General features: G+C 38.2%; 1 protein-coding gene across 7 annotated transcripts in view; it reads left to right on the plus strand.

Annotated features, from left to right (window-relative positions):
• Positions 1-18898, plus strand: part of ERMP1 (endoplasmic reticulum metallopeptidase 1) — a 48917-nt gene that overhangs the window by 21222 nt on the left and 8797 nt on the right. For 4 of the 7 annotated variants that reach the window (XR_008660250.2, XM_055294305.2, XM_055294307.2 and 1 more), the window contains 7 exons: positions 565-777; positions 1651-1871; positions 6220-6394; positions 6784-6974; positions 10622-10774; positions 12928-13130; positions 14334-14449. Coding sequence is in view for 6 of the 7 variants with exons in the window: in XM_055294305.2 (XP_055150280.1) it covers positions 565-777; positions 1651-1871; positions 6220-6394; positions 6784-6974; positions 10622-10774; positions 12928-13130; positions 14334-14449 (1272 nt within the window). In the remaining variant the exon portion in view is untranslated. The remainder of the gene's footprint in view (positions 1-564; positions 778-1650; positions 1872-6219; positions 6395-6783; positions 6975-10621; positions 10775-12927; positions 13131-14333; positions 14450-18898) is intronic. The other 3 variants (XM_063609193.1, XM_063609194.1, XM_055294308.2) reach the window with 2 other exon arrangements.

Below are 18898 nucleotides of genomic sequence, written 5' to 3' on the forward strand. Positions count from 1 at the left end.
GGGTTGGGAGGATTGCTGAGCGGTAAGAATGTAGCTCTGTTAGTCTCCCATGATGTTTTTCTATGGAACTCTGCTAGCGATCCTCAATTTTTAACACATATGTGACAGCTTGTTCAGCATCTCTGAGCTTCGTGAAAGGCCTTTGTCTCTTGGTTCACCACTGAATTTCTGATATCTAGAAGAGTGTCTAGTACAGTTAATATATATTATTAAATGAATGGGTACCAAGAAACAGCCATTGGATTTGTCGACAATGAAGGTACAATTGATCACAGAGAATAGTTCTAATAGAAGGGAAAAGATACAGGCCAGTTGGCTGAGCGTCTGAGTGGAGAGGAAATGGAGAAGGTGGGGAGAATGGACCTTAGTTGAGAAATTTAGTAAGAAAAGTGAGGAAGAGCAGTAGGATGGTGGAAAGCGATTTCTATTCACATTCTTTCTAATCATTTCTTCATTCAAACAGTAGGTGGTTTATTTCTGCTTTAAATAGTTGTATGTGTAAATCACAAATAGTTTATTCAGCCTTTTTATCTTTTTCCTTTTTTTTTTTGTTTTTACTAATAGGTGACAATATTTTAGCAGTTCTTAAGCATCTAGCTACATCTGATATGCTGGCTGCTGCTTCTAAGTATCGACATGGAAACATGGTCTTCTTTGATGTGCTGGGCCTGTTTGTCATTGCCTACCCCTCTCGTATTGGCTCAATCATAAACTACATGGTGGTAATGGGTGTTGTTTTGTACCTGGGCAAAAAATTGTTGCAGCCCAAACATAAGAGTAAGTATTTTCCTCTAAAACTACAAATACTGGCATTGCTGTAGAATGTGCTTGAAGTTTTTCAGTCAGTTTGTTTATATCTTCCCAGAAAGCTAAAAATCTTAAGACAATATTTGCTTTATATTGTAAGTAATTTTTAAATACTACATTAATATGCTTATTTTACTTTTAGTCTTGGTGAAGCAGTCAGTTTTTATGTATTTAGGCACTCCATAAAAGTACCACATAGAAGCTATTGAAAAATGGTTTGTACAGATTGACTTCTAATGAAAAGTCCCATTAAAAAGTCCACACTGCAGACCAATAGCTAGTATGGACCAGTGTCACGAAGTATGAATGAACTGCTTGTGATTAAATTGTTTCTTTTATTTGAAATATTTCTGCTTGAAGTGTTTCAGAGTCTAAGTTGCTGTGTGCTGTTACGAGATAAAATATTTAGCAGCAGTTTGTCTTTATCAACACTTATTTTCCCCACGCTCCTTATCTTCTTATGTTACCTTATTTTAACAACATTTTATATGGAACTTTGCCTTCCGTTCTTGCTAATATTTTGATACACAAAGCATACCAAAAGTGAAGAAGATTAAGACTACCCTCTTCCTTCATAAGGAATATACCTGAACTATTCCTAGAAGATTTATCTTTTTGAGTGTTTAGTATCTAGAGACTCTTAATAAATGTTACCTGAGTATTATTATTTGATACCTCCCTTGTTCTTGTCTTTAGCCAATCTCAACACTAGGACATTTTCGTACTTTTCAAGTACAGTGGGGAGTTTTTTGTTCTAATGTTTGCCCATTTAGCTCTACTGACTGGTTATATAACTGATTTGATGAAGACGGTTATTTCAACTTTTTGTTTTCTCTTCATTAGCTGGTAACTACAAGAAGGACTTCTTGTGTGGACTTGGCATCACTCTGATTAGCTGGTTCACTAGCCTTGTTACCGTTCTCATTATAGCAGTGTTCATCTCTCTTATTGGACAGTCTCTCTCATGGTATAACCACTTCTATGTCTCCGTTTGTCTGTATGGAACTGCAACTGTAGCCAAAATAATATTTATGCATACTCTTGCGAAAAGATTTTATTACATGGTAAGTGTTTGGTGTATTTGTTGATTTCTTTAGGTTGCCTCCAAAGTCTAAAGATGAACTTAAGTGGGATTCATTGTATTTGGCCTTTTGAGTGCTAAAAATTTGTCCAGCATGGTTATAGAGAATGCACCCACAGTGTGTTAATTTTCTGAAAGATTTCTTATTCTGAGGGTAATGTCACAAAATTCAAATGAGGTTAGAAAGGCGGGCTGTAAACAGTGTTAGGGTGATGGTGACTGGAAGGCTTGTTAGCACAGCCTTCTATTGAATTTGCTGCAGTGTTTGTAACTATGTCCTGGGCTCACCCACTTATTTATGTTATTTGAGTATCTGTTCTCCACTGGAGTGTAAGCTTCTTCAGGATAGGGATTGTTTTATTTATTTCTGTATCCTCTGTGCTTAGGTAGTGTCTAACACACAGCATTAACACACAGCAAGTATTTGTTGCCTAAAAGAGTGTTGTACTTAAAGTTTTCTCTTCAGTTTTTCCCTCACTATTTTTTCTTTTTAACTGTATATTGTTGATTCAGATTCTGCATGCATGTATGTCACTGGAGTTAAAAGACACATTGCTAAGGAAAACAGAGGGAAGGGAAATAGGGTTCCAAATGATTTATACTGAGAATATTGTTATATTATTATGGTTTCAAATGCATAAATTTGTTTGGCAAAAATAAAATTAGAAATTAGGGCTGGCCGGGCGTGGTGGCTCATGCCTGTAATCCCAGCACTTCGGGAGGCCGAGGCGGGTGGATCACGGGGTCAGGAGATCGAGACCATCCTGGCTAACATGGTGAAACCCCATCTCTACTAAAAATACAAAAAAATTAGCTGGGTGAGGTGGCGGGCGCCTGTAGTCCCAGCTACTCAGGAGGCTGAGGCAGGAGAATGGCGTGAACCTGGGAGGCGGAGCCTGCAGTGAGCTGAGATCGAGCCACTGCACTCCAGCCGGGGCGACAGAAAGATTCTGTCTCAAAAAAAAAAAAAAAAAAGAAAATGGAAAGAAATTAGGGCTATGGGCTGGGTGTGGTGGCTCATGCCTGTAATCCCAACACTTTGGGAGGCTGAGGCAGGCGGATCGCTTTAGCCTGGGAGTTCAAGACCAGCCTGGGCAACATGGTGAAACCCTGTTTCCGCAGAAAATACAAAAAATTAGCCAGGCATGGTGGTGTGTGCCTGTAGTCCCAGCTATCTGGGTGGCTGAGGTAGGAGGATTACCTGAGCCCATGAGATCAAGGCTGCAGTGAGCTGTGATTGTACCACTGCACTCCAGCCTCGGGGACAGAGTGAGACCCTATCTCAAATAAATAAACAAAAAAAAAAAAATAAAAATTTAAGCTGTAAAATAATAGGTCTAAAAATCAATTACAGTTGAAGAGTCATGGTTTCAGATTGTTTATGTGAATTAAAGAGGAAGATCTTTCTTAGCTCCATGTAAGCCTACTGTTTTCAGTTTATCCTGATAAGGATTAGAATGAGACATGGATGATTGTAACCCAATATCCTTCCACAGGTATGTCTTTGGTATCTGAACCTTGGTCTCAGTTTCACTTAATGTTGGGATATGTTCTGTGGAACCCTTCCATGTTAGCAGCCCCTGCTGAAGAAAGGTTTTTTGAGGTTAGCTATCTGCTTATGGTTGAGCTCATATTTTTGTCTTAATGGCTTCAGTTCCCAAAAGAATTACACCATGGGGCTCATTTTCATATGCTTGTTCTTATTGTAATTGTATGTAACCAGAGTGTGGCTGACTATTGTTGATTGGGGCAGGAGTAGGATAGAAATGCGTAATAAAATTCATTTACTTTTACTAATTTCAGTTGTCTGATCGTAACACTTTAGGGTAAAAGCACAATAGAAAGAGTGATGTGTTTCATTTTCTTTTCACAAATATTCTTTAAGTGCCCAGTGAACATGGTAGCAGAAGAACGATACCATAAGAGACTGGGCACGGTGGCTCATACCTGTAATCCCAACATTGGGAGGCCAAGGCAGGAAGACTGCTTGAGGCCAGGAGTTTGAGACCAGCCTGGGCAATATAAGTGAGACCACATCTCTATTATTATTATTTTTTTAAAAAAAAAACAAGAATGATGCCATAAGAGAGCCATAAGAATGTGATCTCTTTCTTTGAGGAGCTCTCAGTTTCATTTGGGAAGTTGTGGGAATGACAATAATTGCAATGTATTGTGGGATGAAGTGAGACTGACATATAACTGTGCTGTAAGAATATAGGGGAGGCGAGATGAATTTTGCTTGTGGAAGTCAGGGTGGTTGAGATGGCAACATTTGAATTGTTTGCGTTTTTTTTTTTTTTTTTTTTTTTTTTGGAGACAAAGTCTTGCTCTGTTGCCCAGGTTGGAGTGCAGTGGTGTGATTTTGGCTCACTGCAACCTCTGCCTCTTGGGTTCTAGCTGTTCTTGTGCCTCAGCCTCCCAAGTACCTGGGACTACAGATGTGTGCCACCATGCCCAGCTAATTTTTGTATTTTTAGTAGAGACAGGGTTTTACCATGTTGGCCAGGCTGGTCTCCCAACTCCTGGCCTCAAGTGATCCTCCCACCTCGGCCTCCCAAAGTGTTGGGATTATAGGCATGAGCCACTGCACCTGGCCTGAATGGGGGTTTTTGAAGCATGTGTTAAAATTTACCAGGTAGGGAACAGATTGATGAGCAGTTTAAGGTGGGAATGTATAAAATGCATCTGTGTCAGTTAGTGGACAGTCCAGTGTGGTGAAGACAAGGAGGTAGTCCAATAACTGGAAAAGGAGGCCAGGGTGAAGTGGGAGCATGATTCTAAAAATCAGTGGGGCCACTATTAAAATGTTTTGAGCAGGTCAGTGAGAGAATTTGTGATTTTGTAAGAAAGCTGATAACAATGTATAAAGTGGATTGGAATGGAACAGGAATGGGCAAGGGATAAATAGAGGTGAGGAGGAAAATAGATTCGAGGGATGTTTTATCTTTGGTACAGTTTGGGCACTTGAAATGAGATCTTTGTTTTTAAATATCTGAGTGGCATTCAGTTTCAAATTGAATTATAATAATTATTTTCTTATTTTTAAAGACCAAGCCTCTTGATCAACACTGTGTTAATAACTTAAGTATTTAGCAGCTGTAGCCTATCTTTCATTGTTGGGAGCGGGGAGGGGTTGTTACATGAACTGTAACTTGTTTTGAAAACATGTCACAGAAACTCTTGAGCCCTTGAAGTAGGATCCATTAGAACAAACATGCCCTGAGCCATACAGAAATGGGAAGGTAGAAGAAGGAGAAACTTTAATATATCTATTTCTCCATTTCCATCTTTGTATTTATGCACCGTAATTAAAACTTTCATGTTTGTGTGAATAGAACTACTCATGCAGATGTTAAAATCTATTAAGTTCATATTAGGCCAGGCAGTGGCTCACACCTGTAATCCCAGTGCTTTGGGAGGCTGAGGTGGGAAGACTGCTTCAGGCCAGGTGTTTGAGACCAGGCTGAGCAACATGGCAAGACCCTGTCTCTGCCAAAAAAAAAAAAAAATTTTTTTTTAAATTTAGCTGGGTGTAGTGGTGTGTGCCTATAGTCCCAGTTACTTCAGGAGGCTGAGGCAGAAGAATCACTTGAGCCCAGGAGGCTGAGACTGCAGTGAGCCGAGATCGCACCACTGGACCCCGGCCTAGGTGACAGAGCGAGAACCTGTCTCAAAAAAAAAAAAAAAAGTTTATACGGCAGCTGTATTTTGAAGAGTGCAAGGTGCTACATAGGAACTCTTGGACTTTAAATCTCAAAAACTATAAGATCAAATTTTATAATAGGAAAGCATGAGGAATACAAGAAGGGGCCAAAGGTGCAGTACAAGACCAACTGGAGACAGAAAAAACTCATGAAAATAAGCCAAACTCCAGATTGCTTTAAAGGTTCTGAAGTTTTCCAGGTGTGGGTTATTGGTGGTGCTGCAGCAGTTCGTAATGTTCCTTCACAGGTCATTTCTCTAGTTTGCTTGAAACGTTGTTTGGAATTGGCATGAACTGAAAAGCTTACAGAGATGAATGTTTTTTAGGAGAGTCCTCTCTTTTATTTTGGAATATTTCTACTTTTAGCCTAGTAGAAGAAAAGCATAGATTACATGGAGCATTTATACTCTATATTGTTAAAATGCCCTTTCTTGTGCTTCATTTGAATTTACTACTTAATGATGGGGGAGGTAGCTTTGTTAGTGTTTACTTTAAATCAGTTTAAAGAGCAGACTGTGTTTAAAACAAAATGTAGCTTTCCTGAGTGATGGAAAGTGTGTTACTATAATAAAAGCTCTTTATGAATGACCCGTGAATGAGACTACTTGTGTATTTTTCTTTCTTTCAGAATGCCAATGACCAGTATCTGGGAGAAGTATTTTTTGACATTTCGCTGTTTGTCCATTGCTGTTTTCTTGTTACTCTCACTTACCAAGGACTTTGCTCAGCGTTTATTAGTGCTGTCTGGGTAGCATTCCCATTGCTCACAAAGCTCTGTGTGCATAAGGACTTCAAGCAGCATGGTAGGGTATTTTTGATTTTGATATACATGGGAGAATACCTTAAAATACTTAAGGCTTTCAGGGACTCTTTTTTGGTTTGATTTAGTAGGCTTTCTAAATTGTTAGTTTTTAAAAGTTTTCATACCACACAAATTATCTTATGCCTTATACTCCATCCCTTTCTCATGTTTGTGAACACATACCAATATATTACTTGTGTATTTTGCTTAATTCTTATTTGTATTTTATCCTGAGTGAAAGATCCTACTCCAAGATAACATATACCTTTAAGGGCAAGAGTCACATCTAACCTAATTTCTGTTAGGGTACCAAGGCACACCAGTACTATAAAAATTTGTATCTCACTGTAGGATTTCATAGATGTGTACTTTTTTTCTCTTTTTCCCTAGGTGCTCAAGGAAAATTTATTGCTTTTTACCTTTTGGGGATGTTTGTTCCTTATATTTATGCATTGTACCTCATCTGGGCAGTATTTGAGATGTTTACCCCTATCCTCGGGAGAAGTGGTTCGGAAATCCCACCTGATGTTGTGCTAGCATCCATTTTGGCTGGTTGTACAATGATTCTCTCTTCCTATTTTGTAAGAGAAAATACGTTTTTTTCTTTTTCTTCATTTTTTATATGAACATGAATTTAGCCATACTAGATTCTGTGAAATAGTGTTACGTGTACTTTATTGAGAAAATCTGAAGCAGAAGAAATGGTGAATGGCCGTGCATCTTGTAAATTTGGTATCGTAAGAAACTGTAGTATAGAGTTTGTTGTTGCCGTTTAAAAATTTTTTGCCTCCCTGTCCTTCCAAATTCTCTGATTCGCCTCTTTTCAGATAGCCTGTCAGATACTTGAGTGTGAATTTGTAGAGCGTTTACCAAGTATGAATTGTTAGAGATTGCCTGTGGTGAATGATCCTAATAGTATATTTTGAAATTACTAATTAGAGGCACATGTTAATAAATACACGGGTGGTTTTATTAGTGCTGTTAGAGCTAGTGAAGGAAGACTAATTCTGATGAAGCCTTTTTCATTATCATTCCACTACCTTGTTGCTAGCACATGAAAGTTTGTTAATTGAGTCTGTTATGACACCCAAACGTGCCTTCATTTACCAGATAATGAAATGATCACAGGCCTTGTCAGTCCTCATTTTGCCATATCAGTGTCCTGCCCTAGTAAAGAGAGTCCTGTGTTTGCCATCCCTTTTTTTCTTCCCTTGGGATTCCCAGAGGGAAGAAAAGACAGTGATGCAGAGTTTAAGACCACACCCCCCTTGGGTAGAGTAAGCCCCAAGCAAGGTTTTGCTTTGGTTTGATGTTCACCTCCAGGATCCAAGATGGGCCCCTCCAGAGAATGCAGGTCTGTTTTGTGGCTCTTTTGAACACTCATAGGTGCACCTTGAAATTTGAGGATAGGGAACCAAATAGGAAAAGGAGGTGTGACTTTATTATAGTTCTTTTCTTCATGTAGATGATAGTGAGCCTTTTCATACTGATACAGTAAAGGGCATTCGTTACCCCTTTACTTTGTGGAAGTTAGGTTCTAAAGACAGCAGGTAAGGAAAATACTACAGACATGGTCAGCATCATCCGTGGAAGTCCTTTATAGCCAGTAAAGCTCTGTAATGTGACTTTGTGTATATAGTCCTGTAGAGTATTTCTTATGCATATTATTGTTTGAGGTTGGTTGTACTAGTCTTAAAAGAGATCTGAGCCTTCCAACCATTTTACTTATAGGATAATTATTAAGGATAATAAAAGGATAAGGATAATCCTTACTGGTATTCGTAGGAATGTATGGAAAGTTCTAAAATGTTCTTTGCTGCCTGTAGGGTTTGCTGCTTTTGAGTTTAATAGTAACCCTTATATCATCTGTATTTTTGATAGGTTTGCTGTTGTAAGAATTGAAGGAGACAGTGGAGTTTTGTTATCTATAGATTAGGTTCTAATCTAATCTAAAGTCAGCTAGTTATGAACTGAATGCCCCCACACCCCCGTGTATTTGTTAAATTATGTCATGAGTGGGAGCTATGGATGTCCACAAAAGCTGACTCAGGGGACATTTAAATTCTGTCCCATTGATAATATGAAAGGGGGCAAAATGAACCCTGGAGATGTTCATTGTGGAAATGGAAAATGTCCCCAAAGCACGGAAATCTTGGAAACCAGAAGAAAGAGGATTAAAGTGTCTTATCTTCTAAATTATATTTTATTGGGAAAGCTTTTGGAGAGAAGACTGCCTCTTGGAATACTTTAGAAAGCTCACTTGTTTTTCATTATAATGTGAAATAGCCCCACTGCACTTTGATGCCATGAGTTATCACTCTTTTAATTATTTTCTTACTTATGTGTAGCAGTGTTAATGATAGTCGCTTATTAATAGAGTAAGACTGTTTTCTTTGGGTAATGGAGAATTGAACCACAGTGCGTATTTCAGACAGCTTTCCCTTCAGTCCTTGGGGATTTATTAAATATATCTGCTAGAAAGCAATTAAAGTCTTGTCAAGCAGTCGGGTTTTTTTTTGTTTTTTGAGACAGAGTCTCATTCTCACTCAGGCTGGAGTGCAGTGGTGTGATCTCGGCTCCCTGCAACCACCGCCTCCTGGGTTCAAGCAATTCTTGTGCCTCGGCCTTCCTGAAATATTGCATCCTATGTCACTCTAGGTTCTGAGATGGGTGCAAAATAAAATGAAGAGAAGCATGAAAAGGGACTCTGAAATGTCCATTGTGTGCTGATGACTGAGCTGTTTCTGAGTCTTCTCCTCCTGACCCCACTTGTATTAGCAGTCCCCATTTCAGCTGTCATTCAATCAATATACGTATAACCATGAAGGCCCAGCAGAGAGTAACTTAAGGACACTATTAACTGATTGCTTGCTGGGCATGGTGGCTCACGCTTGTAATCCCAGCACTTTGGGAGGCTGAGGCGGGCGGATGACTTAAGGTCAGCAGTTCAAGACCAGCCTGGCCAACATGGTGAAACCCTGTCTCTACTAAAAACACAAAAAATTAGCTGAGCATGGTGGTGCACACTTGTAATTTCAGCTACTCAGGAGGCTGAGGCACAAGAATCGCTTGAACCTGAGTGTTGGAGGTTGCAGTGAGCTGAGATTGTGCCTCTGCACTCCAGCCTGGGTGACAGAGCGAGACTCTGTCTCCAGAAAAATAAATAAAATTTCACATTCATGTTATTTTTCTACTTATGGAAATAAGTAGAGAAATAAAATGAAGAAGGCACAAAGGGGAGCTGGGTTTAGATTTCATGTCTATAGTATACCAGTATTCCATCCAGAGGCATCTGCAACAAAACAGTACTAGCCTTAGGTCACACATCTCACATTTGTATACTGTGAGTACAGAAATAAGACAGAGTACCTGAGGACTTGAGGCTGAGTTAGCAAAACAAAATGTGTCACCCTCTCTGTCCGTCTTTCTCTCAGTATTCACAGTATCTAAAATGTGGCTTCTTAGAACAATTTCAAATTTCACACAAAAGTTTCCCCAAATGGCATCTTCAGACCCTGTAAGGGATCTGTGGACATACTCTGTGAGTCATGTGTGTCCTTTACAGTTTTTAGTTCAGTGATTTCATTACGATTAAAAATATTTAGGATTTTCTAGATGCCAGCCTCGAGACTGAGTGATTTACATTTACTGCCTAGATTTGTTGTTTTGATTGTGTTGGCATTGGTTACTTTGTCACTTAGAGAGATAATATTACTTTGTAATGCAGTTTTTCCTCTTATGCAGGTCCACTGGCAAAGTCTTGAAGGTACATCTCTATGCCAGTTGAGATGAATTTAGTATTTTGACATATTTTAAAGCATTATGAGTGGAATTTGAGTTTTGTCCAAACAGATCTGCCTAAGCTTAAACCTTATCTCTGGTTATTTAATGAATAATCCATTACATCTACATTTCTGTTCTTTTTGCACATTAAGGACAGCGACAGTCCTGAGTTTCCTTTTTCCTTGTTGGTTTATGGCTATGTGCCAAAAAGGTGGCACCATCATGGCAGATTGGAGGCATCTATCATTTTCTAGGTTCTCACCTGTAATGGAAATCTCGTAGAGTTAGTGCTTTGTTTATTAGATGTTAGAGTATGCTAGCAACTGCTGATAAATTTTCTTCAGGGTCTGTTACGTAATATTGTTAAAAATAAAGTTAGTTAAAAACACCTTTCCACCACTAGTATGAATTTGTAATATTTCTATGTTTGTGGTTTGTGTTTTAGATTAACTTCATCTACCTTGCCAAGAGCACAAAAAAAACCATGCTAACTTTAACTTTGGTATGCGCAATTACATTCCTCCTTGTTTGCAGTGGAACATTTTTTCCATATAGCTCCAATCCTGCTAATCCGAAGCCAAAAAGAGTGTTTCTTCAGGTGAGCAGTTTTGCATGAGCTATTTGAGATCTGGAAAGGAAGCCTTGTGTGTTTTGAGCTTCAATAGTGAATAGCAAGCGCAACTGACTTTTCTGCTGTTGACCTATTTAGTCATACTCACCTTTTTTGTGTGTAAGGCCACTAGTGAGGAGAAGACTGACTGTCAAGAGGCATATTCTTATCAGCTAGACAGGTATCTCCCAGGAGACTGACTTGGAAATGTTTGCTTGTTTTTATTACTATTCAAATTATAAAACTGCATCTATTTGGAAAAACAGGAGCAAATATTTATTATGGAATAATGAGTTTTTAGAAATATAGCTTGTAAAAATGTATACAGGCTGAGTAAAATCTAAACTGTCAACAGGCAAAACTGATATTTAGAAATGCTAGTAAAATTAATCTTAAGTAACATTCAAAGTGATATGTGATAGTGAAACTATAACTTAGAAAGGGTTTAATAAAGTGAATTTTAGGACTTACTTTCTTTTTTCTTTTTTTTAAAATGGAGTCTTGGTCTGTTGCCCAGGCTGGAGTGCAGTGGAATGATCTTGGCTCACTGCAACCTCTGCCTCCTCAGTTCAAGTGACTCTTCTGTCTCAGACTCCCAAGTGGCTGGTATTACAGGTGCTCGCCACCACACCTGGCTAATTTTTGTATTTTTAGTGGAGACAGGGTTTCACTATGTTGGCCAGGCTGTTCTTGAATTCCTGACCTCAGGTGATCCGCCCACCTTGGCCTCCCAAAGTGCTTGGGACTACAGGTGTGAGCCACCACGCCTGGCCAGTTTGAGGACTTATTTTAGATCTCACCTTTTTCTTCAAATTTTTTAGACCTGGTACTATAAAGCAGTCAGCCTCAATTCTAGTCATCTCTGTTAGAGATGGCTAAATTGTTAGTTTTTCTAAATTGTTTTTAAAAATTTTCATACTACACAAATTATCTTATGCCTTATACCCATCCCTTTCTCATGTTTGTGAACACATACTAATATATTGTGTATTTTGCATAATTCTTATTTGTATTTTATCCTAAGTGAAAGATCCTGCTTCAAGATAACATATATCCTTAAGGGCAAGAGTCATATCTAACCTAATCTAGCCAAATAGAAATGCCAGAGGAATTATACCTAGATAATTATTCAAGGACTTAAAAAATTAAAAATACTTGAACTTAGGCGGTTTTGAAAAGGGGCCAAATAGCAATTCCTTGTTATAGTCCTGAAGGACACCGTGATAAACCTGATGTGAGATTTTACAATTTGTAAAACCTTAAGAACAGATTTTTTTTTAGGAGGTTCAGTATGTTTTTCATGATGTATTAAGTTTTATAATTATGTCAGTAATACTTAGGAAAAGCCAGATTTTTATTTTTAAAAAGTCATTTTCTGATTTGTTTGGGGATTCTCTTCCACTGTGCCAGAAGTTGGCAAACTTTTCCTATAAAGGACAAGATAATATTTTGGGCTTTGTCAGCAATACAGTCTCTTGCAGTGAAACAGAGCGAAAGCAGCAATAGAGTATACCCAAAGAAATGAGTGTGGTCATGTTCAAATAACGGTTCGTATATATAAAAACAGTCAGTGGACGGTTTGCCTTGTTGGCTGCAGTTTGCCGGCCCCTGCCTTATGCAGTATTTTTTTTTTTTTCCCTGATTGGTATTCTTCAGGCTGGTTTCTGCCGTGAATAAAGTTATTTCAAATGGAGCACGGTGCCTTTTCATAGAATTCTGTTAGGCACAAGGCTGTCATCTAGTGGTGAGCTGCAATTCCCACTTTTCTCCGCACATGAATTAGCTTCATAAAACACTAATAGGGAAATGAGTGTGTATTTATGTGCTTAGGATGTATTTGTTTTAAATCCTTATCTAAAAGGAGCTCTAACATTCACGTCTTTTAAGTGTGAAATAGTAAGTTTCAAAAAATTTTATAGGAAACCTAAATATATTTGGAAGATTCAATAAGACAATAATCTATATATCTATTTTCCAGTTTAAAATAAAGAACCCTAGCAGTACCTTAGAAACCTTCAGTGTCTTATTCACTTGCTCCATATCCACATCATTTCTTGGTATTGTCATTTTTGTAATCTGGGGTGGGAATGTGGGTGTACTAGTTGAAACAGTTTTTTCACTAGTCTTGTTTTTTTTTTCAGCATATGACTAGAACATTCCATGACTTGGAAGGAAATGCAGTTAAACGGGACTCTGGAATATGGATCAATGGGTTTGATTATACTGGAATTTCTCACATAACCCCTCACATTCCTGAGATCAATGATAGCATCCGAGCTCACTGTGAGGAGAATGCACCTCTTTGTGGTTTTCCTTGGTATCTTCCAGTGCACTTTCTGATCAGGTTGGTTCATTATTTTTCTGCTTAAGTTGGAGGTTAGTTTGTTCTCAAGTCTTGTCACCATATCAGTACTCTTATCATTTAAACTGTCATCCTTTAATATACAAGTTCAGTGCTGTTGGTACTGTTTTTTCTATCATGATGAAACTTTTTTTTTTTTTTTTTTTTTAGTGGAATAAAGCACTCAGAAGAGTAGTTTTGCTTTTTCACATTTTAAAAATCTTTTCTCTAGAAACCTGAGTGGTTAGAAAAGGTGGCCCTTCTAACTAATATAATAGCCAGTAAGCATCTATCTCAAAAACTGTGGCCGGGCACAGCGGCTCATGCCTGTAATCCCAGCACTTTGGGAGGCTGAGGCAGGTGGATCACCTGAGGTCGGGAGTTCGAGACCAGCCTGACAAACCTGGAGAAACCGTGTCTCTACTAAAAATACAAAATTAGCCGGGCATGGTGGTGCATGCCTGTAATCCCATCTACTAGGGAGGCTGAGGCAGGGGAATTGGTTGAACCTGGGAGGTGGAGGTTGTGGCGAGCCGATGTCGCACCATTGCACTCCAGCCTGGGCAACAAAAGCAAAACTCTGTCTCTCAAAAAAAAAAAAAAATTGGCCAGGCGCGGTGGCTCACGCCTGTAATCCCAGCACTTTGGGAGGCCGAGGCGGGTGGATCACGAGGTCAGGAGATCGAGACCATCCTGGCTAACATGGTGAAACCCCGTCTCTACTAAAAATACAAAAAATTAGCCGGGCGAGGTGGCGGGCGCCTGTAGTCCCAGGTGCTCGGGAGGCTGAGGCAGGAGAATGGCGTGAACCCCAGGGGGCGGAGTCTCCAGTGAGCCAAAATCGCACCACTGCTCTCCAGCCTGGGCGACAGCGAGACTCCGTCTCACCAAAAAAAAGAATAAATAAAAAAAATAAAAAAATTGTTTTCTCTGGGAAGATTTTATAGCGTGGCAGTGAAGGACTGGATGAGAAGAAATAGGATGGGTGGTGGAATCAAGATCACCTAGGTTACTCCTTTGTTCTTAACATTGGGAAGGTTTTATTACAAAATAACCTGAGTTTATTGGAGTTGGCATTGCTTATCATGTCTGTCAGTTTATTTTCATACCCCAAAATGTGTTCATATATGCTGAACAGTTCTGTGAGTTACAGATAGCTATCAAATAATAAAGCACCCTAAATATTGAAGCTTCCTTTCTAAATAGGAAAAACTGGTATCTTCCTGCCCCAGAAGTTTCTCCAAGAAATCCTGCTCATTTCCGACTCATATCCAAAGAACAGACACCTTGGGATTCTATAAAATTGACTTTCGAAGCAACAGGTAAGTCATATAATAGTTTTTTCTTCCCTCCTTTACTTCTTAAACTTGTTAATAAGTGGCATGTATGTTTTTCCCTTAGATATATCACAGGAACCAGCAACTTAGGAAGAGCCTGTGATGTTTCTAAAATCAACTGAAGCTGGTTATGACTTCTTTTTTTTTTTGAGACGGAGACTTGCTCTGTCGCCCAGGCTAGAGTGCAGTGGTATGATCTCAGCTCACTGCAACCTCTGCCTCCTGGGTTCAAGTGATTCTCCTGCCTCAGCTTCCTGAGTATTTGGGATTAAAGGTGTGTGCCACCATGCCTGGCTAATTTTTGTATTTTTAGTAGAGACGGGGTTTCACCATGTTGGTCAGGCTGTCCTGAACTGACCTCATGGTCTGCCCACCTTGGCCTCCCGAAGTGCTGGGATTACAGGTATGAGCCACCACGCCTGGCCGAAGCTGGTTATGACTTCTTAACAAAAATTTAATAGGCCAGGCATGGTGGCTCATGCTTGCTACTCAGGAGGCTGAGGTAGGAGGATTGCTTAAGCCCAAGAGTTAAGACCAGCCAGGGCAACATAGTGACATCCCGTCTCTACAAAATTAAAAAAAAAAAAATTAGCTGGGCATGGTGGTGCATGCCTGTAGTCCCAGCTACTTGAGAACTTGAGAGGCTGAGCTGGGAGAATCACTTGAGCCCAGGAGGTCAAGAATGATAGCACCACTGCATTCCAACCTGGGTGACAGAGCAAGACCCTGTCTCAAAAATGAAAATTATTTTTGTTTTTTGGAACAATGTTAGGTTTACAGAAAAATTAAGCAGAAATTATGGAGTTCTCATATCCTGACCCCGATTTTCCCTTATTAATGTCTTGCATTAGTATGGTGCATTTGTTAAAACTGATGCGCCAGTTTTAACATTGATATATTATTATTAATTGAAGCCTCTTGTTCCCACTTGGGTTCATTCTTCGTGTTGTGTAGTTCTATGGGCATAGAAAAATGCGTGATGCCATGTATCTACCATTACAGTATCATACAGAATATATTCACCATCTAGAAATGCCCTGCGCTTCACCTGTTTATCTCTCTTTTCTTCCCACTCTCCCTAGCAACCATTGGTCTTTTTATTATCTCCGTAGCTTTGCCTTTTCCAGGTATCATATAGCTGGAATCATAGAGTATGTAGCCTATTTTGACTGACTTCTTTCACTTAGAAGTATGCATTTAAGGGATCCTCCATATGTTTTGTGACTTGATAGGGCATTTCTTTTTATTGCTGAATAATCCGTTGTGTAGATGTACAGCAGTTAACTGTATTTGAATAAGGCTGCTATAAAGATTCCTGGGCAGGTTTTTGAACTCATTTGGGTAAATGCTTAGGAGTGTGATTGCTGATATTATATATGGTAAGCCTATGTTTAGCTTTGTAAGAAACTGCCAAACTGTTCTTTACATTGACTAATTTCTCTGTTCTTTTGCCCATACCACAACTGTCATGATCACTGTAATTACATAGTAAGTTTTGAAGTTGGGTAGTGTCAGTCTTCCAATTCTTCTTCTCCAGTATTGTGTTTTGTCTTTTGCCTTTCCATGTAAACTTTAGAATCAGCTTGTCAATATTCACAAAATAACTTGTTGGGGTTCCGATTGGGATTGTATTGAGTCTGTAGATCAAGTTGGGAAGAAATGGTATTTTAACAATAATGGCTTTTCCTATCCATGTTGGAATATCCCTCCATTTATTTTTATGTTGTTTGATTTCTTTCATCAGTTTTGTAGTTTTCCTTATGTAATCCTTATATATATTTTGTTAGATTTATTTTTAAGTAGTTTTTTTTGGGGGTGCCAATGTATTAATAAATGGTATTGTTCATTGATGGTATATAGGAAAGCAACTGACTTTCATGTTATTAACTTTGTATCCTGCAACCTTGCTATAATCACTTGTTAGATCTAGGAGATTTAGTTTTGTTTTTGTTTTTTTTTTTGGTTGATTCTTTAAGATTTTCTTTTTTCTCCTTTTTTTTTTTTTTTTTGTTTTTTTTTTTTTTTTTTTTTGAGATGGAGTCTCATTCTGTCACCTAGGCTGGAGTGCAGTGGTACGATCTCGGCTCACTGCAACCTCCGCCTCCTGGGTTCAAGTGATTCTCCTGCCTCAGCCTCCCAAGTAGCTGGGATTACAGGCACACGCCACCACACCTGGCTAATTTTTGCATTTTTAGTAGAGACGGGGTTTCACCATGTTGGCCAGGGTGGTCTCAAACTCCTGACCTTGTGATCCGCCTGCCTTAGTTTCCCAAAGAGCTGGGATTATAGGCGTGAGCCACCACGTCCAGCCTATTCTTTAAGATTTTCTAAATAGACGATCTTATCATCTGCAGACAGTTTTATTTCTTCCTTCCCAATATCTATAATTTTTATTTCCATTTCTTGACTTGTTACAGCATCTGGGACTTCTAGTTTGATTTTTACAAGGCATCGTGAGAGGAGACATCTTTGCCTTGTTCCTGATCTGCACAAGCTTCTAGTTTCTTACCACTGAGTATGTTGTTAGCTATACGTTTTTTGGTAGATGTTTTTTATGAGACTGAGGAAGTTCCCTCTATTCCTAGTTCACCGAGAATTTTTATCATGAATGGGTCTTGGATTTGGTCAGTTGCTTTTCCTGCATATATTAATATGGGCATGTGATTTTTCTTTTTTAGCCTTTTGATGTAATAGATGACATTAATTGATTTTCAAGTGTTGGACTGCTTTGCATACCTGAGATAAATCCTAGTTATGGTGTATAAAACCTTTTATGCATCGTTGATTTCATTTACTAATATTTTTGTTAAGGATTTTTGCATCTATGTTCATGAGAGATACTGGTTTATAGTTTTCTTGTGTTGTTGTCGTCTAGCTTTGGTATTAGGATAATGGACTCATAGAATGGGTTAAGAAGTATTCCCTCTGCTTCTGTCTTCTGAAAAGCTTTGTAGAGAATTAGTGTAATTCCTTCCTTAAATGTTTGGTAGAATTCAGCTATGAACCCCTGTAGGCTTGGTAGGTTCTATGTTGGAAGGTTATTAATTATTGATTCACTCTTTAATAGATACAGGCCTGTTCAGGTTGTCTATTTCTTATGGTGTGAACTTTGGCAGATTGTGTCTTTTAAAGAATTGGTTCATTTTATCTAGGTTATCAGATTTATGGGAATATAATTTGTCTATAATATTCCTTAATTATCCTTTTAATGTTCATGGTATCTATAGTGATGTCCCCTCTTTCATTTCTCATATTAGTGATTTACATCTTTTCTTTTTTTCTCTGCCTGGCTGAAGGCTTATCAATTTTATTGATCTTTTCTAAGAACTAGCTTTTGATTATAGTTGATTTTCTCTATTGAGTTCTGTTCTAGTTATTTCTTCTGTTTACTTTGGATTTAATTTGTTCTTCCTTTTTTAGTTTATTAAGGTGGAAGCTTAGATTATTGATTTTAAATCATCTTTTCTAATATATGCATTCATTGCTATAAGTTTCCTTCTAAGCACTGCTTATGTTCCATGCCACAAATTTTAAGTTGAATTTTCATTTTAATTTAGTTTCAAGTATTTAAAAATTTTTCTTGAGACTTCTTTTTTGACCCATTTGTTACATAGAAATGTGTTCTTTAATCTCCAAATAATTTGATTTTTCAGCTATTTTTCTGATAATTGATTTCTAGTTTAATTTCATTGTGGTCTGAGAGCATACTTTGTATGAATTCTATTCTGAATCTGTTAAGGTGTGCTTTATGATACAGGATGTGATCTCTCTTGATGAATGTTCCATTTCAAGCAGTATGCTTGAAAATAATGTGCATACTGTTGCTGTTGGAAGAAGGCTTTATGAATGTCACTTAGATCTAGTCAATTGATGATGATGTTCAGTTCAATTATATTTTTACTGACTTTCTGCCTTTTGAATTTTTCCATGACAGAGGGGTGTTGAAGTCTCTGACTGTAATTGTGAATTTGTCTTTCTCCTTTAGTTGTATGAGTTTGTCAACTATTTTGACACTTTATTCTTAGCTACATACAAATTAAAGATTGTTATGTCTTCTTAAGAGAATTGACCCTTTATCATTATGTACTGCCTCTCTTTATCCCTGCTAATTTTCCTTGCTTTAAAAGTCAGCTTTGTCTAAAATTAATATTGCTCTCCTACTTTCTTTTGATTAGTATTAGCATGGTATAATGCTCTCCATCCATTGACTCTTAATCTATGTGCCTTCATAGTTAAAATGGGTTTTCTGTAGACAACACATAGTGGGGTCTTGTTTTTTGATCCACCCTGACACTCTGTCTTTTAATTTGTATGTTTAGACATTGACATTCAAAGTGATTATTAATATAGTTGAATTAATAGCTACCATATTAGTTAACTATTTTCTATTTGTTGCCCTTGTTCTTTGTTCCTGTTTTTGTCTTCCACTCTTTT

This window comes from Symphalangus syndactylus, chromosome 9 (genome assembly GCF_028878055.3).
Source record: "Symphalangus syndactylus isolate Jambi chromosome 9, NHGRI_mSymSyn1-v2.1_pri, whole genome shotgun sequence".
NCBI lineage: Eukaryota > Metazoa > Chordata > Mammalia > Primates > Hylobatidae > Symphalangus > Symphalangus syndactylus.